General features: G+C 45.7%; 1 protein-coding gene across 1 annotated transcript in view; it reads right to left on the reverse strand.

Moving 5' to 3' along the window:
• Window positions 1–11,464, reverse strand: part of PPTC7 (protein phosphatase targeting COQ7) — a 50,245-nt gene extending 38,781 nt beyond the window's left edge. The window contains exon 1 of the mRNA XM_034934473.3: window positions 9,581–11,464. Within this exon, the coding sequence (XP_034790364.1) occupies window positions 9,581–9,803 (223 nt within the window). The 5' untranslated portion in view covers window positions 9,804–11,464. The remainder of the gene's footprint in view (window positions 1–9,580) is intronic.
• Window positions 11,465–22,728: the final 11,264 nt, after the last annotated feature.

Raw genomic sequence — 22,728 nt, forward strand, 5'->3', positions numbered from 1 at the left:
GCTAGAGGGAACCACAATGACTATAGCTTACTATAGCTGAGTTATGATTTATAGGTGTTTTATATGGTACTTTTCTGAAGATGTGTTACTTTTATAAGCACTAAACATCCATTTATTTAAAAGCACTACACAGGCCAGGCACGGTGGCTCACACCTGTAATCCCAGCACTTTGGGAGGCCGAGGCGGGCAGATTACTTGAGATTGGGTGTTCAAGACCAGCCCGACCAACATGGAGAAACCCTGTCTCTACCAAAAATACAAAATTAGTCGGGTGTGGTGGCACATGCCTGTAATCCCTGCTACTCGGGAGGCTGAGGCACGAGAATCGCTTGAACCCGGGAGGCGGAGGTTACGGTGAGCCAAGATTGTGCCATTGCATTCCAGCCTGGGCAACAAGAGCAAAACTCTGTCTCTAAATAAATAAATAAATAAATAAAGGCACTACACAGGCTGGGCACGTGGTTCATGCCTTAAATCCCAGTACTCTGGGAAGCTGAGGTGGGAGGATTGCTGGAGCCCAGGAATTTGAGACCAGCCCGAGCAACACAGAGAGACTCTGTCTCCACAATAATTAAAAAAAAAAAAAAAAAAATTAAAAGCATTAGACATGCAAGCAAGAGACCTAGGTTCAAGTCCCAATATAATACTAACTATACCACCTTTACTTGATGTGTCAGTTTTATAGATGAGGAAACAGATTCACATTAAGTGGAGATAAGAGCAGCAGCTTCGTAGTTACAAAGATTAAATAAGGTAAAACATAAAAATGCTTTGCAACTTCTAAGGCACTATATAAAGCACTAGAAGGATGGGAGAATCATGTTTTGTGTCAGATACGAAACAACTGGCTTAGAAAAAAAAAAGAATGAAGCATTTTTACTCCTTAAAGAAAAGCTTCTGTCCTTCCCCATTGCCCAATCCTCAACCCCCAATCCTGTTGGGGATTTTTCCTGTTAGAGATTTTATTCAAAAACATTTAGCATCTCTTTTCTTCTCTAAAAACTTTAAACTAAATTGAAAGAGCTGTGCCAGTTGTCAACTCAAGTTGAAATGAATAATAAGTCGTGTGTTAGCCTAATGCCCTCTGCAATAGGTCAGCTTTTACAAAAAGTCTTGATTTATCATATGCAATTTTGTGAACTGTTAGGAAACAAATTATTTTAGTTCTCAGGGAGACAGAAAACTCCCTATCAGATTATTATTATTATTATTTTGAGACAGAGACTGGCTCTGTCATCCAGGCTGGAGTGCAGTGGCATGATCTCGGGTCACTGCAACCTCTGCTTCCCAGGTTCAAGCGATTCTCATGTCTCAGCCTCCCTAGTAGCTAGGATTACAGGCGCTCGCCACCATGCCCGGCTTTTTTTTTTTTTTTTTAACTTTTAGTGGAGATGGGGTTTCATCATATTGGCCAGGCTGGTCTTGAACTTCTGACCTCAAATGATCCACCTGCCTTGGCCTCCCAAAGTTCTGGGATTATAGGTTGTGACCCACCGTGCCCGGCCCCTATCAGATTTTTAAAATATATGACAACTCCCAAACAAGACAGACTCATAAATTTTATTACTAACAACAAAAATTAGGATCCAGGACATCACTTCTTAAAAAGAGATCAAAAGTTAACAACTAATTTTGAAAGGCAAACTCACATTATTTTTCATAAACTAAAACTTCCAGTTTGAAAAGTCAAATTTCTTTAGAAATAAAATACTGCTAACTTACTTTTGCAAAGCATTTTCCTAAAACTTCTGAACCTAAAGCCCCAGGCAAGACCTCTCTCTAAAAGGCATGGGAACATAAAATGAATTTGACATTTAGCTTGAACTTAACTTTAGCATTTGAGCTACTCAAAGGACATGGTTGTAGGTCACATTCTAACCCGGTGTAGTGCTTCTGGTGTCACACACTAGTACAAACTCCATTTGGATACTGTTGCAACAATTCAGGTTATGTATTGCCCAGTTTCACAAACCAGTGCTAAAGTTCAGGGTACAGCCTCCTCCCATGCAGCAACCCCACCTCAAAAAAAAAAAAAAAAAAAAAAAAGCTCCACAACAGCTTGCATCTGTAATCTACCTTCTGCTACAATTTAAAACCTCCTTAACAAACAGTTATGCTTCTAAAATTCAATTACTTGCACTACAAAAGGATTCAACCACAATCCTTTACAGAGACTGTTAACAAATCGAGAGATAAACTGTAAGTTAGGAAAATTTTAAACTAAGCTAGAAAATCTCAGAAGATTTGTGAACAAAGGAAAAGTAGCTCTGAAGCTATAACAAATGAAGAAATGACTTCGGCCGGGCGCGGTGGCTCACGCCTGTAATCCCAGCACTTTGGGAGGCCGAGGCGGGCGGATCACGAGGTCAGGAGATCGAGACCATCCTGGCTAACACGGTGAAACCCCGTCTCTACTAAAAATACAAAAAATTAGCCGGGCGTGGTAGCGGGCGCCTGTAGTCCCAGCTACTCGGGAGGCTGAGGCAGGAGAATGGCGTGAACCCGGGAGGCGGAGCTTGCAGCGAGCCGAGATCGCGCCACTGCACTCCAGCCTGGGCGACAGAGCGAGACTCCATCTCAAAAAAAAAAAAAAAAAAAAAAAAGAAATGACTTCAAAAATAAAGGTACCTTAATAAGTAACTTATAAAACTGCAACACACCTATATAGCAAAATGAGAAAAATACCAAGGAACAGAAGTTTAAAAAGCAAACAGCAAACCTCCTCTATCCATCAACCCTGTAATCTTATGTATTACAGAATGAAATACCACTCAGAATAGTCAGAAAGCCACTAGTCAGTGGCTTCCTAAACCCTGCTATTTCATTAGTCCTAGATGGCTCTTTTACTAAATCCACTCACACTTCCTTATTAATATTCCACAATTTTCTCTTGGAAGCACACAGCTCATTATGAAATCAGGCATATTTAAAGTACTGATTAATCTCAGAATTTATATATTTGATTGCTGCAATTTTTAAAGTATTTTCCCTTATATAAAATAATTATATGTATATTAATATTATATAGCTACATAAAAAAACAGCTATATTCCTCACAAAGTTAAACAGGGTTACAATATGACCCAGCAATTCTACTCCTAGGTATATATCCCCTCAAATTAAAAACATGTCCATACAAAAGCTTGCACACAAATGTGCATAGCACTATTCACAATAGCCAAAAGTAGAAACAACTCGATGGCCATCAACAGATGAATGGATCAACAAAATGTGGTATATAAATATAATGGAACATTATTCAGTCATAAAAAGGGCGGAAGTACTGACACATGCTCCAACATGGATGAACTCTGAAAACATGCTAAGGGAAAACATGCTAAGGGAAAACATGCTAAGGAAAAGGCCACATATTACACGATCCATTTGTATGAAATGTCTCAAACACAAATCCACAGACAGAATCTGCTTTCTGTTGCCAGGGAGATGGGGAGTGACTGCTAATGGATAGGGGGTTTCTTGGGGGGTGATGAAAAACATTCTGGAACTAGATAGTGGCAGTGGCTGTACAACTTTGTGAATGTAAAAACTACTGAACTGTACACTTTAAAAGGATACATGCTATGGAATGTGAATTATACATATCAGTTTTTAAAAATTCACTCAAGGGGCTGGGCATGTGGTTCACGCCTGTAATCCCAGCACTTTGGGAGGCCAAGGCAGGTGGATCACCTGAGGTCAGGAGTTCGAGACTAGCCTGGCCAACATGGTGAAACCCCGTCTCTACTAAAAATATAAAAATTGGCCAGGTGTAATGGTGGGTGCCTGTAATCCCAGCTACTTGGGAGGCTGAGGCAGAAGAACTGTTTGAACCCAGGAGGCAGAGGTTGCAGTGAGCCAAGATCGCGCCACTGCTCTCCAGCCTGGGCACAAGGGCGAGACTCTGTCTCAAAAAAAAAAAAAAAAAAAAAAAAAAAAATTCACTCAAGGTCATATTTGCTATCAACAGGTAGATGATGCTGGAATCTGACTTTAAGAAAATTATGGCATGTCCTGCACATGTATCCTGGAACTTAAAAAAAATAAAATTAAAAAAAAAGAAAAGAAAATTATGGTAATATAATGAGACTGGTGTCCTGACATGGCTTGAAATCTAGCTGAGGAAAATTCCAACAAGAACTTCTTGAAAGACTGAAGTCAGTGGGTGCACACACACACTCTGAAGGTGACTACTTTTTTAAAAGGACAACTCACTTTCAGAATAGAGGTTCTATAAGTACATTAAAATGATCATGACTGTTTGAGAACACCAAATTCTACCTCATCCATTCACTTCCTAAATATAATTTAGATCTTAATTTTGTTCATATGATCTTTATACCTTAAGACAACTACTTTTAAGACTGACATTACTCACAAAAACACTTCAAAATCCTGACCACGATCAAAATCAGATCCAAAGGCTGGGATATGAAATTATTTTAATTTCACTTTTAGGTTTCAAGTTTAACTAAGCTTAAATAAACATCCCACAGTTTCATAATAAATACTTTACAACTCAATATTCAGAGGTCAAAATTTATATGGCACAGACCAGGCTGCCATTTTTAAAATAAGTGGTTTCTCTAAACTGTGGTTTAGCATGCAGAGGAGTTTTTGTTGCACATCAGTTATGAGTCAGAGTGAATAAAGAAGTTATAAACATACACACATACACACACCCAGGAAAAGCATTCGAAGCACAAAAGTATCAGGAGACTGACTGGTTTTTAATTCACATATATCATCAAGAAAACTTGACCAGTGGTCTAACGGGGACAGGGCTGGGAAAGGGAGTCTCAGATGAGAGACTGAGATAGGTGTCAGCCTCAGTTCCACCAATAACTAGTAGAGTAACCTTGGGGAAGTCATCTGACTCTCTGGAGGCCTGTTTTCTCATCAGTGAGGTGAAAAAAACTAGACTCCAAGGTTTCTAAGTGTTACAATTCTCGACAGTCTTTGATTCTATTGTTAAGTAGCATAAGGCTGTGGGAAGCCCAGGTATTACAACATGCAGTTCTCATATTTTTGTGCACCTAGGAAGCCATGCCACATAGAGTAATAAGAGAACTCAGAATTAGCCACAGGGAAGAAGGAACAAGAAAAGTGTACACGGCTCCCGCTAGTACTGGTTTACTCCTGTTGGACCTAGTAAAGAGAAAGCACCTTTGACAATTTTCTAGAGAATGATAGGAGTGGTTCCTATGTCTCACCACACCCAACATAGTCAGTTTTTCCGAAAAGAAATACAGTGGGGACTATACAAAATGTTGTGAAGCACCAAGCACTATTAGTCACTGCATGACTAATAGGACAGATCAATTTTAAATTAAAGAAACAAAAGAGCTTTCTCTTTCTCATATAAAAAGAAAGAAACAGCTTTCATTCCAGTCAAGGAGTCCTAGATGACCACAGTGAATAATCTGTTACACGGATACTCAGTAATAAATATGGTGTCAATTCAAAGAAAATTAATTATCTACAGAACCAAAAGGTTCAAAAGCACTTAAGTTCAACGTAACGTTATTACTCAACATAGCCTTTTAATGTAATTCAGGTTGTAACTCCAACCTCTAGAGTAGACAGCAGTATTAAAGAGTCATTCAAAGTCATCACCTTAGCCAGACACTGTGGCTCACACCTGTAATCCTAGCACTTTGGGAGGCTGAGGCAGGTGGATGACATGAGGTCAGGAGTTCGACACCAGCCTGGGCAACGTGGCGAAACCTCATCTCTACTAAAAAAATACAAACAATTAGCCGGGTGAGGTGGCACATGCCTGTAGTCCCAGCTACTCGGAAGGCTGAGGCACAAGAATCGCTTGAAGCTGGGAGGCAGAGGTTGCAGCGAGCCAAAATCGTGCCACTCCACTCCAGCCTGGGTGTTAGAGCAAGACTCTATCTCAAAAAAAAAAAAAAAAAAAAAAAAAAAAAAAAAAGTCATCACCTTTTACGGTATCAATAAAATAGAAGTCACCATCATATGAACTGGTTCAGGACAGCCAAGGATCAAATGAGGCCAACTCATGAAGTTATTTCAGGTGGCTTCCAAGACTGCCGTCCGGAAGAGCTCCTCCACAACAGGACAGTCCTGGAGAACCTGTCCTTCACTGCCCCTATCCCCCACCATTTGCATATGTGCATGCTTGATCTTTGTCAAACATGGCTAACAACCACCTTTTGGCCACATCAGCTACCACTATCTGACTGTGTCTGCTGGCATTCCCTTCAAGGGTACAGAGCTGGGGTTCTTGATCTGATTCCTATGCATGGACCTCCAGGTGGTATCAGAGGAGTCATGGAGTCAGCAAAGTTCCTAAGAGCCCATGCAAAATTTTATCTCTGTGCACAGGGTCCTGATCCTCAGGGGTTGTGAATCAAGGAAAGCTAAAAACCACTGGTTTAGTGCTACATACAAAACAGGAATCTACTGAAGGTGCCCGTGACACCTGTCATTTGAGGTGCAGAACAAAGGGTGCCATCTATTCAAAGCAAAAGGAAAATATGGGCTGGGCGCAGTGGTTCATGCCTGTAATCCCAGCAGTTTGGGAGGCCGAGGCTGGTGGATCACCTGAGGTCAGGAGTTCGAGTACAGCCTGGCCAACATGATGAAACCCCGTTTGTACTAAAAATACAAAAATTAGCCGGGCGTGATGGCGTGCGCCTGTAATCCCAGCTGCTCAGGTGGCTGAAGCAGGGGAATCACTTAAACCCGGGAGGCGGAGGTTGCAGTGAGCCGAGATGGCGCCATTGCACTCCAGCCTGGGCAACAAGAGCGAAACTCCATACTCGCACCCCCCACCCACCAAAAAAAAAAAGAAAAGAACAAAAGAAAATGTGATATGATGGTCAGAAGCTGTAGTCACTAAGGGTCAGATCGTCCATTCCCTTTATCCCCTAGTCCAGATAAACCAAAGGAGACTCAAGAGAGGCTCTGCCCAAGACCACAAATCACAGAGCTACTAAGTGGCAAAGCTGAGCATCAAAGTTCACTGGATTTCCACCAGGATGTCAGGGCATGAAATTATGTTTATACTTTTTTAGAATGGGTTTGACCAAAATCCCCCCAATTCTTGTAAATATCCCACTCCATTAAGAAGGTAGCCTTCCAAAATTTTATTGTATTTTTTTTGAGACGGAGTCTTGCTCTGTTACCCAGGCTGGAGTGCAGTGGTGTGATCTCGGCTCACCGCAACCTCCATCTCCCAGGTTCAAGCAATTCTCCTGCCTCAGCCTCGCTAGTAGCTGGGACTACAGGTGTGTGCCACCACACCTGCCTAATTTTTGTATTTTTTAGTAGAGACGGGGTTTTGCCATGTTGGCCAGGCTGGTCTCGAACTCCTAACCTCAGGTGATCCGCCCACCTCCGCCTCCCAAAGTGCTGGGATTACAGGCGTGAGCCACCACGCCCGGTCTAGCCTTCCAAAATTTTAAAATCAAGCTTCCATATAGAATTTGACACATTTAAATACTCCCCAAATCATCAATCAAGTCACGGATCTTTCACAAAAGTCGCATACAGATTTTTTATTTTATTTTTTTTTGAGACGGAGTCTCGCTCTGTCGCCCAGTCTGGAGTGCAGTGGCACGATCTTGGCTCACTGAAGCCTCCACCTCCCCGGTTCAAGCGATTCTCCTGCCTCAGCCTGTTGAGTAGCTGGGACTATAGGCATGCGCCATCACGCCCGGCTAATTTTTGTATTCTTAGTAAAGACTGGGTTTCACCATATTGGTCAGTCTGGTCTTGACCTCTTGACCTCGTGATCCACCCGCCTCAGCCTCCCAAAGTGCTGGGATTATAGGAGTGAGCCACCACGCGCAGCCCAGCATACAGATTTATGAGGTGAACCTTAGAGGCTCATTATCCCCTACCCTGTTATGAACACAACTTTAAGAAGCAACACAGGGGCCAGGCTCACACTTGTAATCCCAGCACTTTGGGCGGCCGAGGCGAACACGAGGCCGATCACGAGGTCAGGAGTTCGAGACCGGCCTGGCCAACACAGTGAAACCCCATCTCTACTAAAAATACAAAAATTAGCTGGGCATGGTGGTGGGCGCCTATAATCCCAGCTACTCGGGAGGCTGAAGCAGGAGAATCGCTTGAACCGGGGAGGCGGAGGCTGCAGTGAGCCAAGATTGCGCCACTGCACTCCAGCCTGAGTGACAGAGGTAGACTCCGTCTGAAAAAAAAAAAAACGCAGCACAGGTCACAAGCTCATTGAGTGAGGCACTTCTAAATGTATCAGGGAAGACAGCCACTGACAGCTGACTTCGGGGTGGATTTGTACAATTTCAATCTGCAAGCTGCAGGACCTTTCTAAGTCTCCCTCTCATGTTAATATCAATAGCGTTGCCTAAACATTAAATGCTTTTTCTTCAACCCAGGTAATGGGGTCATTCATAAATTAAACTGAGAACAACCTTTCCAGTCCCATGTTCACAAACACTACATGTGGTAGAACCAAAGATACTAGGCAATTATTCTGAGATCAGATTAAAAAATAATTACTGTCATAAAAAAGTTACAGAATCATTTGTTCCAATGCCAAACTCTGCCTCAGCATATGAAATTTAAAGTAACCAAAAACTTAGTCTCACCTGGGAAGGGAAATCAAAGTGACATTTGAACCCAAGTTCAATGACAACACGTCCTTCAATTTCAAAGCGAGCGCATTGCTTTATTCATTCAAAGAGTTTTAACGGCACAATATCCCATAGCATACACAAAATCTCCTAAGGCGTACATTATGGTAAAGTTTCTGACTGCTTGTGAACTATATTTAGCCCTTTCTGCCAGCTCTCTCCGTAGTCTCCCACCCCCAAAAGGCATAACTGGAATAGGCCTCAGGGAGCACCTGTGGCCTGAAAAGGCTGTGACCAATTCTCAGAGCTTTACCGGCTGCAATCTACAAGTAGGCTCGACCATTCTATTTTGGATCAAGGAGACTCTGCCAACCCCCAAGTGACCGCAAGTGGACAAGATCAATTTGGGAGAAAACGCTGTGAGGGTTTTTTCGCCAAGCCAGCAGCCCCCACCGCCACACTCCGAAAAGGGTGAAGATTTGGTCACCATCCAGGCGGCGAAAGAATAGGGCCGGGCTGTCTGGGGGCTCACGACTGCCTGTCTGCCGGCGATCCCGCAGCCTGGGCCGGGCTGTGGTGTCGGGAGCACGCGAAGAGGCAAGGATCCCCGGGGCACGCGGAGAGGGAACCAGAACGAGGTTAGGAGCCTGCAGGTGTCGCCCAGGGAGGGGACGAGGTCGCCCAGGGCTGGCACGGCCGAGACAGACCGAGAGTGTGGCTCTGGACTCGGACAGACCGGTCACACTCTCGGGTTGTGACCTTGAGCACACGACTTGACCGCTGTGCGCCTTAGTTTCCTCCTCTCTAAAATGGGGGTCGTTCAAGCGGAAAACGCGCCTCGGAGCGCTTGGCACGGCGCCTGGCGCATAGTAAGCGCTCCCTCCATGTGAGCGCTCTGGCTCCTTTCGCCGCCGGGAGGAACTGGGGAAGCCCCGCGCGGGGAGTCCCCGGGAGGCGGATCCGAGGCTGGGGCGAGGGAACCGGGTCGGGGACTCACCGAGCACGTCTGCGGAACGGTGCCGGGCCACGAAGCACGCGTCGTCCCCGTAGCACGCGCCCTTCTTGAGGAGGCCCTTACGGAAGTCCTTCCCGAAGCCGCAGCCGGCCGTCACCAGCCCGTAGTCGCCGCCGCCGCCGCCGCCGGCCCTGGGGTCGGTCTGCGAGAGGCCGCCGAGCACGGCGCGGGCCACCAGCCGCCCGTACGAGAGGACCGAGAACATCGCCGCCGCCGCCCCCCCGAGGAGGCGGGGGGCCGGGGGAGCAGGAGGACGCGGAGGCCCGGAGCCGGCTCTCTCCTCAGCCGCAGTCGCGCCGCCGCTGGGGCGCTCCTCAGGGCGGCGCGCAGTGGCCGCCGCCGCCCCTGCCCGACGCGCGGGGCCTCGCACGCGCTCAGCCGCGCGCACCGGAGCCAGAGCGAGGTCAGAAGCGGCGGCTCCTCCGCCTCAGCCCAACTGAAGTCCCGGCTGCAGCGGCCGCCGCCGCCGCCATCTTCCGCTCCACTAGCGTGTTCCGGGCGGTGCCGGCAGCACCGCCCCCTCCCTGGCCCTGCCCCTAGCCCCGCCCCGATTCACCGCTCAGGCCCAAGCCCAGCCCCTTGGGCTCGCTGCCTTATGCAGTCACCAAGGTTGAACATGCGCAGAGGGTGCGGACGCAGTGTCTCCTGGGAATTATAGTCCCGGAGTCGTAGTCACTTTTGACTTGGCTGCCAAAGATTTAGGACCTAGGGGGATTCCTCAGACGCGGGACCTATGTTAAGTTAGTAGGAATTGCAGGTGGGCCACGTGAGGGTTTTCTACCCTGTTTTAACCGTATCTTTTAAAGCCTATTTTAAATAAATAACGCCACCATTCCTTTAAACAAAAACCTGCAAGAAACCAGAATGGAGTCACATAATGAGAAACAGAGGTACACAGATCTAGTGACACCTCCCCAAGTAATATACTGGAAGGATTTAGGGCGGCAAACTGTTTGGAAAGAAGAGACTTTTTGTAGTCTTTTAGGAAAAATTGAGAAAATGTTATGTGTCCCTATCAGAGTGGGAGGGGACACAGATGGTGTCATGTCCCTTTTGCTAACTGGCCTCTAGCCATGCTCACAGCTGTCTCAAGACCTTTGCCCTTGCTTTCGCTTCTACCCTCTGGAATGTAATTCGTTTATCCGAGGGTCCTGTGTTTTCTGTTGCTGTATCCCCAGAACACGTGAGCACACAGTAAATATGTGAATGAATGAATATTTCACTAGATTCTAAGTTTCCCAAGGACAAGGATCATTTGCTGCTCAATTATTAGAATCTAAAGCAATGCCTGGCACACAGTAGGAGAGTGTGTAAATGTCTGTGGAATAAAAGAAGGAATAATGGGCTGGGCGTGGTGGCTCACACCTGTAATCCCAGCACTTTGGAAGGCCGAGGTGGGCAGATCACTTGAGGTCAGGAGTTCAACACCAGCCTGGCCAACATGGTCTCTACTGAAAATACAAAAAAAAATTAGCTGGGCTTGGTGACAAACGATTGTAATGCCAGCTACTCAGGAGGCTGAGACAGGAGAATCGCTTGAACCTGGGAGGCAGAGGTTGCAGTGAGCCGAGATAGCGCCACTGCATTCCAGCCTGGGAGACAGAGCTGGACTCCATCTCACAAAAAAAAAAAGGAAGGAGTAATGGAATAAGAACCACAAATGATAAAAGAAAGTCATGTTTGTTGAATACAGGAATGATTGAGTGAATGGGGTTCACAAACAACAGAAAATGAGCTTTGGGGCAAGTAATCCAATTTAGAGTAATTTTTAGTTTGATTGAAACATATATTTCTCAGAAACAGCAGTCTTTTTCCAGTTCACTTTTAACAAGACCATTGTTACTTTGGGGATTCCCACCTCGTTTTTAAATGGTCCTTTTTTATGCTTTCTTAATATATTTAAAATGCTGCCAACTATCAACTCAACACATATTATTCCATTATCCTAATTACTGTCATCATTAAACACTTTTGCAGTTCACAGTGTGCCAAGTACTCTCTATATGTTTCTGTCTTTAAGAGCTTTCATCAAAATTGGACGGAAGAAATGACTTCACGTAGTGGCATTTTGTCAAATATACAGAACCCAGAAAATGTTCATTTACTGGATAAATGGTATAGTAATGACAATAATGCATTCACACCTTCCTTTTTTTTAATGGCACAAGAATTGGAGAGTGCCCAGAAGAGGGGGTAGTGCCTCTCGGAATCCTCTACTTGGCATTTATATTGCTGCCAGCTGTGCTAAAGGTAGCTCTTTCAAGTACACATACCACTACCAGATCCCAGTCAGTCTGGCAGGTAATTCTACCCCAAGGACAAACTTTTTAAAATAGCATGTCAACCCTATTTCTTGCCTCGTCAAACTCCTTCAGACTGCTCCTACTTTTCCTTTTCAGGGCATATATTACCTAATTTCCATGTCAGTCACAAGAACTGGTTTGATGGGATGAGTAGGAACCTAAAATGTGACTCTAAAGCCAGTAACTTCTGCTCCGATGGGGCCGCTGTTTTCATGATTAAGTGATACCAGTGCCTTGAGTTTCCGGCAAATGAATTTCCTGCAAGTGAGTTTCCTGCAAATGAGTTGCCCAGAGAAGCACGTGGCGAACAGAATCCTTCTCAAAGCTCCTTTGCAAGTTTTAAAGGAACAGGAGATAGGGCCTCGGGTTTTCTTGAATCATTTATTCCAGAGCCAGCTCTGAAGTTTCATCACCATGGGGGAAGCCAGGGAGGGTACTTTACAAAACACCTCCCTTCCCGTTCCCTCTCCCAGGAACACAATTCACGTTTGACATTTTGCTGGACTTTAAAAGGCCTGGGTTTTCTTCCTTAACAGAGTTACATTCTTAGCACTTCAGGGATTCCTGAGAGGTCAGTTGCCACTCTTAAAGGTGAACAAGTGTGGTGAAAATACCATCTGGGCTCCCAGGGCACCTCTATGACATTAGGAAAGAGCTTTGCACTAAAGTCAGCCTCTGCTCCTAAAAAAACCAAACAAACAACAACAACAAAAAGAAGGCATGACATTTCCCAGTGAGATTTTCTGCCAGACTGGTAGGTTGATCTCTTTGGGTTCCTTTTTGCTAACCTATTCACAATGAGCACTAATTAGCTTACAGCAAGGTGTCTCAAGCTTGACACTATTGACATTTTGGGCAGGATGATTCTTTGCTGTTAGGGCTGTCCTGTGCATGCGTTGGAGGGGGCTTAGCAGCATCCCTGGCCTCTACCCACTAGATGCCAGAAGCATGCCACCTCTGTGCCCCCGGGACAACCAAAACTGTCTCCAGATATTGCCAAATGTCCCCTGGGGGGCAAAATTGCCCCCTGACTTAGAGCCACTGTATTACGGCAATGCCATGCAAATGAGCAAATATTTGTTGAGCACTTATTATGTTCAAGTCTCTAGGCTAAGGATAAAAAAAATCAGTGATTTTGTGGCAGTCACAGTGCAGTAGGAAGGTTAAAATTAAGTAAATGTATTAAAATAATAATAACAGACTGGGTGCGGTGGCTAATGCCTGTAATCCCAGCACTTTGGGAGGCCGAGTAGGGGGTGGATCACTTGAGGTCAGAAGTTCGAGACCAGCCTGGCCAACATGGCGAAACCCTGGGTCTACTAAAAATACAAAAATTAGCTGGGAATGGTGGTGCACGCCTGTGATCCCAGCTAGTTGGGATGCTAAGGCAGGAGAATCACTTGAACCCGGGAAGTAGAGGTTGCAATAGGCCAAGATCACGCCACTGCACTCCAGCTGGGGCAACAGAGCAAGGCTCTGGCTCAAAGTAAATAAATAAAATAATAATAAGCACCACAAGCTGAAATAAAGGAGGGGTCTGGGAAGGGGAAATGAGACCCTCTGGGGTTAGAGAACACCTGGGGCACTTCACAAAGACATGACATTTGTGAGAGGCCTGAATGGACAGACAAGTCTCTCTGTCTGTCATGCGGCATAACCAGCTCAAGAGGAGGAAAAGGATATTCAATGAATGCAGAATGTGATTGGAGAAGAGCAATGCAACCTTAGGATCTGAAAAATGAATAATAATAAATGGTGGGGCTGGGCCAGGTGCAGTGGCTCACGCCTGTAATCCAAGCACTTAGGGAGGCCAAGGCGGGTGGATCACTTGAGGTCAGGGGTTCCAGACCAGCCTGGCCAACATGGTGAAAACCCATCTCTACTAAAAATACAAAAATTAGCCGGGCGGTAGTGGCGTGCACCTGTAATCCCAGCTACTCGGGAGGCTGAGGCAAGAGAATCACTTGAGCCTGGGAGGCGGAGGTTGCGGTGAGCCAAGATCATGCCACTGCACTCCAGTCTAGGTGACAGAGTGAGACCCTGTCTCAAAAAAAAAAAATGGTGAGGCTAAGAGCTGGGCAAGCTGGCAAGTGCCTGTAGTCCCAGTTACTTGGGAGGCTAAGGCTATAGAGTGTCAGGATGGAGCCTGTGAATTGCTACTGCATTCCACCCTGGACAATGTAGTGAGACCCCATTTCTAAAACAAACAAAATCAGTATTTTAAGGAGTCAGACACAAAATACCACATACTGTATGATTCCATTTATATGAAATGTCCAGAATAGGCAAATCCATAGAGACAGAAAGTAGATTAGTGGTTGCCAGGGACTTGGGGAAGGGACAAATGGGGAGTGACTGCTCATGGGTACAGGGTTTCTATTTGGAGTGGTGAAAATATTCTGGAATTAGATAGTGGCAATGGTTGCACAAGTTTATAAATATATGAATAATCGCTGAACTGTACACTTTAAAAGGGTGAATATGGCCGGGCATGGTGGCTCATGCCTGTAATCCCAGCACTTTGGGAGGCCGGGGCAGGAGGATTGCTCGAGTCTAGGAGTTCAAGACCAGCCTGGGCAACATAGTGAGACCTCTTCTCGATAAAAAATCAAAAAATTCCTGTAATCCCAGCACTTTGGGAGGCTGAGGCGGGCAGATCACGAGGTCAGGAGATCGAGACCATCCTGGCCAACATGGTGAAAACCCGTCTCTACTAAAAAATACAGAAAAAATCAGCTAAGCATGGTGGCCCGTGCCTGTAATCCCAGCTACTAGGGAGGCTGAGGCAGGAGAATTACTTGAACCAAGGAATCAGAGGTTGCAGTGAGCCAAGATTGCGCCACGGCACTCCAGCCTGGCGACAAAGTGAGATTCCATCTAAAAAAAAAAATTTGGCTGAGTATACTGGTGCACATCTACAGTCCCAGCTACTTGAGAGGCTGAGGTGGGAGGATTGCTTGAGCATGGGAGGTCAAGACTGCAGTGAACTGTGATCGTGCCACTGCACTTCAGCTTAGGCAGCACAAGTGAGACCCTGTCTCAAAAAACGGGGTGGGGGGATGAATATTATGTGATTTATATCTCAATTAAAAAATAATTTAGGGCCAGGCGTGGTGGCTCATGCCTGTAATTCCAGCACTTTGAGAGGCTGAGGTGAGCGGATTACCTGAGGTCAGGATTTTGAGACCAACCTGGCCAATATGGTGAAACCCTGTCTCTACTAAAATATAAAAATTAGCCAGGTGTAGTGGTGGGCGCCTGTAATCTCAGCTACTCGGGAGGCTGAGGCAGGAGAATCACTTGAACCCAGGAGGCGGAGGTTGCAGCGAGCTGAGTTCACGCCACTGCACTCCAGCCTGGGCGACAGAGTGAGACTCTGTCTCAAAAAAATAAGAAGAAGAATTTAGGACCTAATGCAGGGGGTCTTATATGCTAAGCTGAGGCTACTTAATGCTGCAGACAGCAAGGGGTCACCAAATGCCTTTAATATACCAAATAATAATAGTGGTAATGATAATAACAAGAATAAGAGCAATGGAGCCCATAGGTTAAGCATGTACCATGTGTTTTGCCTGCATCCGCATCCTCTTCTCTTTTTTTTTTTTGAGACAGAGTCTCACATTGTTGCCCAGGCTGGAGTGCAGTCGTGCGATCTCAGCTCACTGCAACCTCCACCTCCCGAGTTCAAGTGATTCTCCTGCCTCAGCCTCCTGAGTAGTTGAGACTACAGGCGTGTGCCACCATGCCTGGCTAATTTTTGTGTTTTTAGTACAGACAGGGTTTTACCATGTTGGCCAGGCTGATCTCAAACTCCTGGCCTCAAGTGATCTGCCCACCTCAGCCTCCCAAAGTGCTGGGATTACAGGTGTGAGCCACCACACACCTGGCCTGCATCCTCTTCTCTGATCACCTTTTTTTTTTTTTTTTTTGAGACAGAGTCTTGCTCTGTGGCCAGGCTGGAGTGCAGTGGCGTGATCTCGGTTCACTGCAACCTCCACCTCCTGCGTTCAGGTGATTCCCCTGCCTCAGCCTCCTGAGTAGCTGGGACTACAGGCACATGCCACCATGCCCAGCAAATTTTTTTTTTGTATTTTAGTAGAGATGGGGTTTCACCATGTTGGCCAGGATGGTCTCGATCTCCTGACCTCGTGATCTACCTGCCTCGGCCTCCCAAAGTGCTGGATTTACAGGCATGAGCCTCCGTGCCTGGCCTGATCACCTATTTAAATCACCCAATAGTGCCATCTGCATTTTTCTTCATAACACATAGTGCTTATTTATTTTGTTGAATGTTTGTCTCCTCTCTGACTAAATGATAAATGCCACGAGAGCAGGAAATTTTGTCTGTTTTATTCATGACTTTAGGCCAGATGCAGTGGCTCACGCCTGTAATCCCAGTATTTTGGGAGGCCGAGGCAGGAGGATCACTTGAGGCCAGGAGTTCAAGACCAGCCTGGACAATATAATGAGACCCTGTCTGTACAAAGAAAAAAAAAAAACCCAAAAACTGGCCAGGTGTGGTGGCATACACCTGTAGTCCTACTCAAGAGGCTGAGATGGGAGAATCACCTGAGCCAGGGGAGGTGGAAGTTGCCATGAGCTGTGATCATACCAGTGTACTCCAGGCTGGGCAACAGAGTGAGGCCTTGTATAAAAAAGAAAAAAAAAAAAGACTTTATATGGTGTCCAAAATAATGTCTGGCATATAATAGGTGCTAAATAAATAACCTAACAAGTGAATGCTGTTGAATACAAGAACCTGGGAAATCACATGTAACAAGCAACAAGCTGAAGAAAGCGTTGAGTAATATATTCAACTCGCTAGGCAGAGCTGGGTTGAACTGGAGAAGTGTCCCTGAGACACTTAATGCCTTCACTGCAAAGCCCTTTCGAAGTCACTAACCATTGGCTGTTCTTTCCCTTTAACTCATCTTGCTTTGCGTCATGTGTGATGGTCATGTTTTTCCCCCCTAGAATCCATTCTCCTGCTTCTCTGATTATTGTATTTTGATTTTCCTTGGAGGAGTAATCCAACACCCCCTAGGTTCATGCAGTTTATGTGGAACTGGACCAGGGCTCCAAGGATGAACATGTGGCCTAGGTCTGGCCAATCACAGCATTATATTCTGTTGCTAGCAGTGGTTGGTCCAGAGAGAAGGCACATGACCCAAGCCAGACCAAGGAAACTTCATTATGGGATTTTGCTGAAAGTGTTAGGAAGGAGAAATTATCACCAAGGTTTGTTTCTAAGCTGGTAGAATGCAAGCTTGGAGCTGCTGATGGCCATTTTTTTCTTTTCTTTTGTTGTTGTTGTTATTGTTGAGATGGAGTCTTGCTCTGTTGCCCAGGCAGGAGTGCATTAGTGCGATCTTGGCTCACTGCAACCTCTGCCTCTTGGGTTCAAGCAGTTCTCCTGCCTCAGTCTCCCAAGTAGCTGGGATTACAGGCAGCTGCCACCACGCCTGGCTAATATTTGTATTTTTAGTAAAGATGGGGTTTTACCATGTTGGCCAGGCTGGTCTTGAACTCCTGAACTCAAGTGATCTGCCCATCTCAACCTCCCGAAGTTCTGAGATTACAGGTGTGAGCCACCGTACCCGGTCTGATGGCCATTTTTGCTGATACTTGGGAAGAACCAGCCTGAGAATGAAGTCAATACAGAGAGAAGCAGAGCCTAGAGATGGTAAGAAACAGAGGCCTGGTAAATGTCAATCAAACCCTGAATCCAGCTTTGCCTGAGGGAGGATCAGTCTCTGAACTAATATGAGTTCCCTATGTTGCTTTAGCCACTTTGATTTTGCCTTGTAATGCAGTGAATTCTAACAAACACATCACGTGATCCAAGTACCATGACTACAGTTACTAAATCAAAAACAAATCCCGAAACCAAAAGCAACTGTTTGAAGGGAACTTATCCTCTACTTACTTATATAAGCAGAGAGGGAACTTCCGCTTTTCAATAGAGAAGCTACTGAAGGAAAACTCATCCCTTTCTCTGGTACCTCCATGAGTGAGGAGTGATTTGCCTAATAGTGGGTTTGGGAGAAGATGCTGAGTTTGTTGCCTGGTCCTTTTCTCTTTTTTTCTTTTTGCTATGGCCTGACCTTTAGACACTGCTGTTTTCCTCCTTCACCATGAGGAGCCTGTCCCTGTGAAAGACATTTGCAGTAACCCAGCCTGTGGCTGGGTAAATTAGTTTAATCCGGAGGGAAATTGCATGCACCACTAAAGCCACATTCTCCAATCAGCCTTATCCAGAAAACAAACTCTAGAGCTCTAGTTTCCTGATTCATATATCTTTTTCTCAGTGGATTTGGAATTTGGAAAGGCTAAGGAGGGTGCAATTAATTATCAGCCCCATGAAACCCCAACATGTTAATTTACATTTTTTCTTTAGAAAACTTTGAGAGGCAGTCCTGTGGAGATCAAATTTCTGGTGTTGTCAGGGCTCCAGGCTTAAAGGTAATTACGGGTCAAGTGTGTTCCTGACCCGGGTAGTTTGTGACAGTTACAGTGGTTCCACAGGATTTTAACTGGCTGGAGCCTGAGTACAAGGGCCTCTAGGGCAGGCCTTGACCTAACTCATGTGAGTACAGCCTTGACCTCAGCAGGCAGGTGGGACAGGGATTCGATTATTGGGGAAAAAGTCTTTCTGTCCCAGAGCAGGCTTACCTTCAAAAGGGCAGAACTTTAGTTTACCAACCTGTAGACTCCGGTGGGTAGATTTTTGCTTTTTGTAATACCTCTTTAAGCAACACTTGCGGCTGGGCAAGTTGACTTTGATTTGTGAATTGCATGAACTTTGATCACAGTTTAGCATTTGGAGAGCTCAGACTCTGGCTTTACCCATAGAATGGGGGTATATTTTATTAGTGAAAACAAATGAAAAGAACAGGGCCCTTATTGTATAGGAGATATGCTTCTTTGCGGGTGGAGGTAGATAAATTGAATGAAGACCCATGAGATAAGAAAACAGTGAGGCTTATGCTTGAAACTTTTGTCTCTGAGAAACAGGTTTGCTTGAGAAATCAAGGAGGACCTGGACCTGGGTTGTTTGGTTTTGGTTTTTTGTGGGTTTTTTTTTTTTTTGAGCCAGGGTCTTACTCTGTTGCCCAGGCTGGAGTGCATGGAGTGCACGGTGCGATCTTGGCTCACTGCAACTTCCACCTCCCAGGTTCAAGCAATCCTCCCGCCTCAGCTTGGCAAGTAGCTGGGACTACAGGCGTGAGCCACCAACACTTGGATTTTTTTTTATTTTTTGTAGAGACAGGGTTTTACCATGTTGGCCAGGCTGGTCTTGAACTCCTGAGCTCAAGCAGTCCGCCTGCCTCAGCCTCCCAAAGTGCTAGGATTACAGGTGTGAGCCACCGTGGCCAGCCTGGGTCGTGTGTGGTTTTTTTTTTTTTTTGAGATGGAGTCTCACTCTGTCACCCAGGCTGAAGTGCAGTGGTGCAATCTTGGCTCACTGCAGCCTCCGCCTCCTGGGCTCAAGCGATTCTCATGCCTCAGCCTCCCGAGTAGCTGGGGTTACAGGCATGTGCCACCACACCCAGCCAATTTTTAAAAATTTTTAGTAGAGACAGGGTTTCACCATGCCTCCGCTGCTGAAAGTGCTGGGATTACAGGCATTAGCCACCGCACCTAGCCTGGGTTGTGTTTTAAAACATGCTTCTGGGCTGGGCATGGTGGCTCACGTCTGTAATCCCAGCACTATGGGAGGCCAAGGTTGGTGGATCATCTGAGATCGGGTGTTTGAGACCAGCCTGGCCAACACGGTGAAACCCCATCTCCACTAAAAATACAAACATTAGCTGGGCGTGGTGGTGGCGCATGCCTGTAATCCCAGCTACTTGCGAGGCTGAGGCAGGAGAATCCCTTGAACCCAGGAGGTGGAGGTTGCAGTGAGCTGAGATTCAGCCAGCCTGGCCTGGGCAACAAAGTGAGACTCCGTCTCAAAATAAATAAATAAATAAATAAATATAAAAAAATATGCTCCTGTTGTGCTACCAGAACAGAACCAGCAGAAGAGTGAAAGACAAATAAAGGAAGATCTGCTGACTAAACTGGAGGAGGGTGGGATTTTTTTTAAAAAAAAACATGATCTTGCTCTATCACCCAGGCTGGAGTGCAGTGGCCCGATCATAGCTCACTGCAGCCTCAAACTCCTGGGCTCAAGCAATCCTCCCACCTCAGTCTCCCAAAGTGCTGGGATTACAGGGATCTTTTATAAAGAGCTAGAACTGTGATCTTAGTAGACAAGCCAAACAGATGTGGAAGAGAAGTGAATTTTTGAAGGCTTAACTAGGGGGATATATATACATATATATATATATATATTTTTTTTTTTTTTTTTTTTTTTGAGATGGAGATTCGCTCTTGTTGCCCAGGCTGGAGTGCAATGACACGATCTCGGCTCACCACAACCTCCGCCTCCCGGGTTCAAGCAATTCTCCTGCCTCAGCCTCCCGAGTAGCTGGGATTACAGGTATGCACCACCACACCCAGCTAATTTAGGATTTTTAGTACAGACGGGGTTTCTCCATGTTGGTCAGGCTGGTCTCAGGTGATCCACCTGCTTCAGCCTCCCAAAGTGCTGGGATTACAGGCGTGAGCCACCGCGCCCAGCCCGCTAGGTAGATATTAAGAGAAGAGACCCACAAATATACAACAACTTGAAAGGAAGTTGCAGTAATATTACAAATTACTGGAAAAAAATAATATACATATATTTTGAGACAGTGTTTTACTCTGTCACCCAGGCTGGAGTGCAGTGGTGCAGTCTCGGCTCACTGTAGCCTCTACCTCCCAAGCTCAAGTGATCCTGCCACCTCAGCCTCCTGAGTACAGGAACTACAGGTGTGTGCCACCACACCTAGCTAACTTTCTTTTTTTTTGAGATGGAGTCTCACTCTGTCACCCAGGCTGGAGCGCAGGGGTGCGATCTCGGCTCTCTGCAAGCTCTGCCTCCCGGATTCACGCCATTCTCCTGCTTCAGCCTCCTGAGTAGCTGGGACTACAGGCACCTGCCACCAAGCCCAGCTAATTTTTTCTATTTTTAGTAGAGATGGGGTTTCACCGTGTTACACACCTGGCTAACTTTTGTATTTTTTTTAATTTTTTTTACAGACGAGGTTTCACCATGTTCCCCCTGCTGACCTCGAAATCCTGAGCTCAGGCAATCCACCTGTCTTGGCCTCCCAAAGTTCTGGGATTACAGGTGTGAGCCACCGTGGCTGGCCAAAAAATAAATTATTTTTTAAATGGTGTGAGAACATTGGTTATCTCTCTGAAAAATTAAGCTGTGGGCTAGGCATGGCGGCTCACGCCTATAATCTCAGCACTTTGGGAGGCCGAGGCGGATAAATCACTTGAGGCCAGGAGTTTGAGACTAGCCTGATCAACATAGCGAAATCCAATCTCTACTAAAATACAGAAATTAACTGGTGTGGTGGCTTATGCCTGTAGTCCCAGCTACTCAGGAGGCTGAGGCAAGAGAATCGCTTAAGCCCAGGAGGCAGAAGTTGCAGTGAGCCAAGATCATGCCACTGCACTCCAGCCTGGGCAACAAAGTGAGACTCTGTCTTTAAAAAAAAAAAAGTTAAACTGGGTCCCAAACTCACATTATATACAAGAGTAAATTCCAAGAGTAAAAAGAAATATTGAAAAGTCTTAGAATAAAATATAGAATATTGGGATAAGAAATGGCAGCTTCAATAATATATAAAAGTGCACAAGCTGTTAAGGAAAATTTAGATCAACTTGACCACATTAAAAGATACAGTTTAGCTGGGTGCGGTGGTTCACACCTGTAATCCCTGCACTTTGGGAGGCCAAGGTGGGCAGATTGCTTGAGCCCAAGAATTTGAGACCAGCCAGGCCAACATGGTAAAATCCCATCTCTACTAAAATACAAAAATTAGCCGGGCATGGTGGCACATGCCTGTAGTCCTAGCTACTCGAGAGGCTGAGGTGAGAGGATCGTTTGAGCCCGGGAGGTTGAGGCTCCAGCCTGGGTGACACAGTGAGACCCTGTTTCAAAAAAAAAAAAAAAAAGTAATAAAAGTTCCTCAAAATTGATCAAAGATCTGTGTGTCAGAGCCAAAACTATAAAATTCTTAGAAAAAAAACAGAGGGAGAAAGCTTCATGACATTGGATTTGGCCGTGATTTTTTTGGATACGACACCAAAAGCACAGGCAACAAAAGAAAAAATACATCAGTTGGATTGTATCAAAATTTAAAGCTTCTGTGCATCAGACACAATCAACAAAAAGGCAAGCAACAGAATGAGGGAAAATTTTTGCAAGTCATATATTTGATAAAGGATTAATATCCAGATAATATGGCTCACACCTGTCACCCTAGCACTTTGGGAGGCTAAGCAGGGAGGATCGCTTGAGCTCAGGAGTTCAAGACTAGCCTGGGCAACTTAGCAAGACCTCATCTCTACTAAAAATAAAAAAAACTATCCAGGAGTTGTGGCACACACCTGTAGTCCCAACTATTTGGGAGGCTGAGGTGAAAGGATTGCTTGAGCCCAGGAGGATGAGGCTGCATTGAGCTGTGATCATGCCACAGCATTCCAGCCTGGGAGACAGAGGAAGACTTTGTCTCTACAAAACAAAAACAAAAACAAACAAACAAACAAACAAACAGAATACAGGCCAGGTGCGGTGGCTCACGCCTGTAATCCCAGCACTTTGGGAGGCCAAGGTGGGCAGATCACCTGAGGTCGGGAGTTCGAGTTGCCTGACCAACGTGGAGAAACCCCGTCTCTACTAAAAATACAAAATTAGCCAGGCCTGGTGGCACATGCTTGTAATCCCAG

This window comes from Pan paniscus, chromosome 10 (genome assembly GCF_029289425.2).
Source record: "Pan paniscus chromosome 10, NHGRI_mPanPan1-v2.0_pri, whole genome shotgun sequence".
NCBI classification, from domain to species: Eukaryota; Metazoa; Chordata; class Mammalia; order Primates; family Hominidae; genus Pan; species Pan paniscus.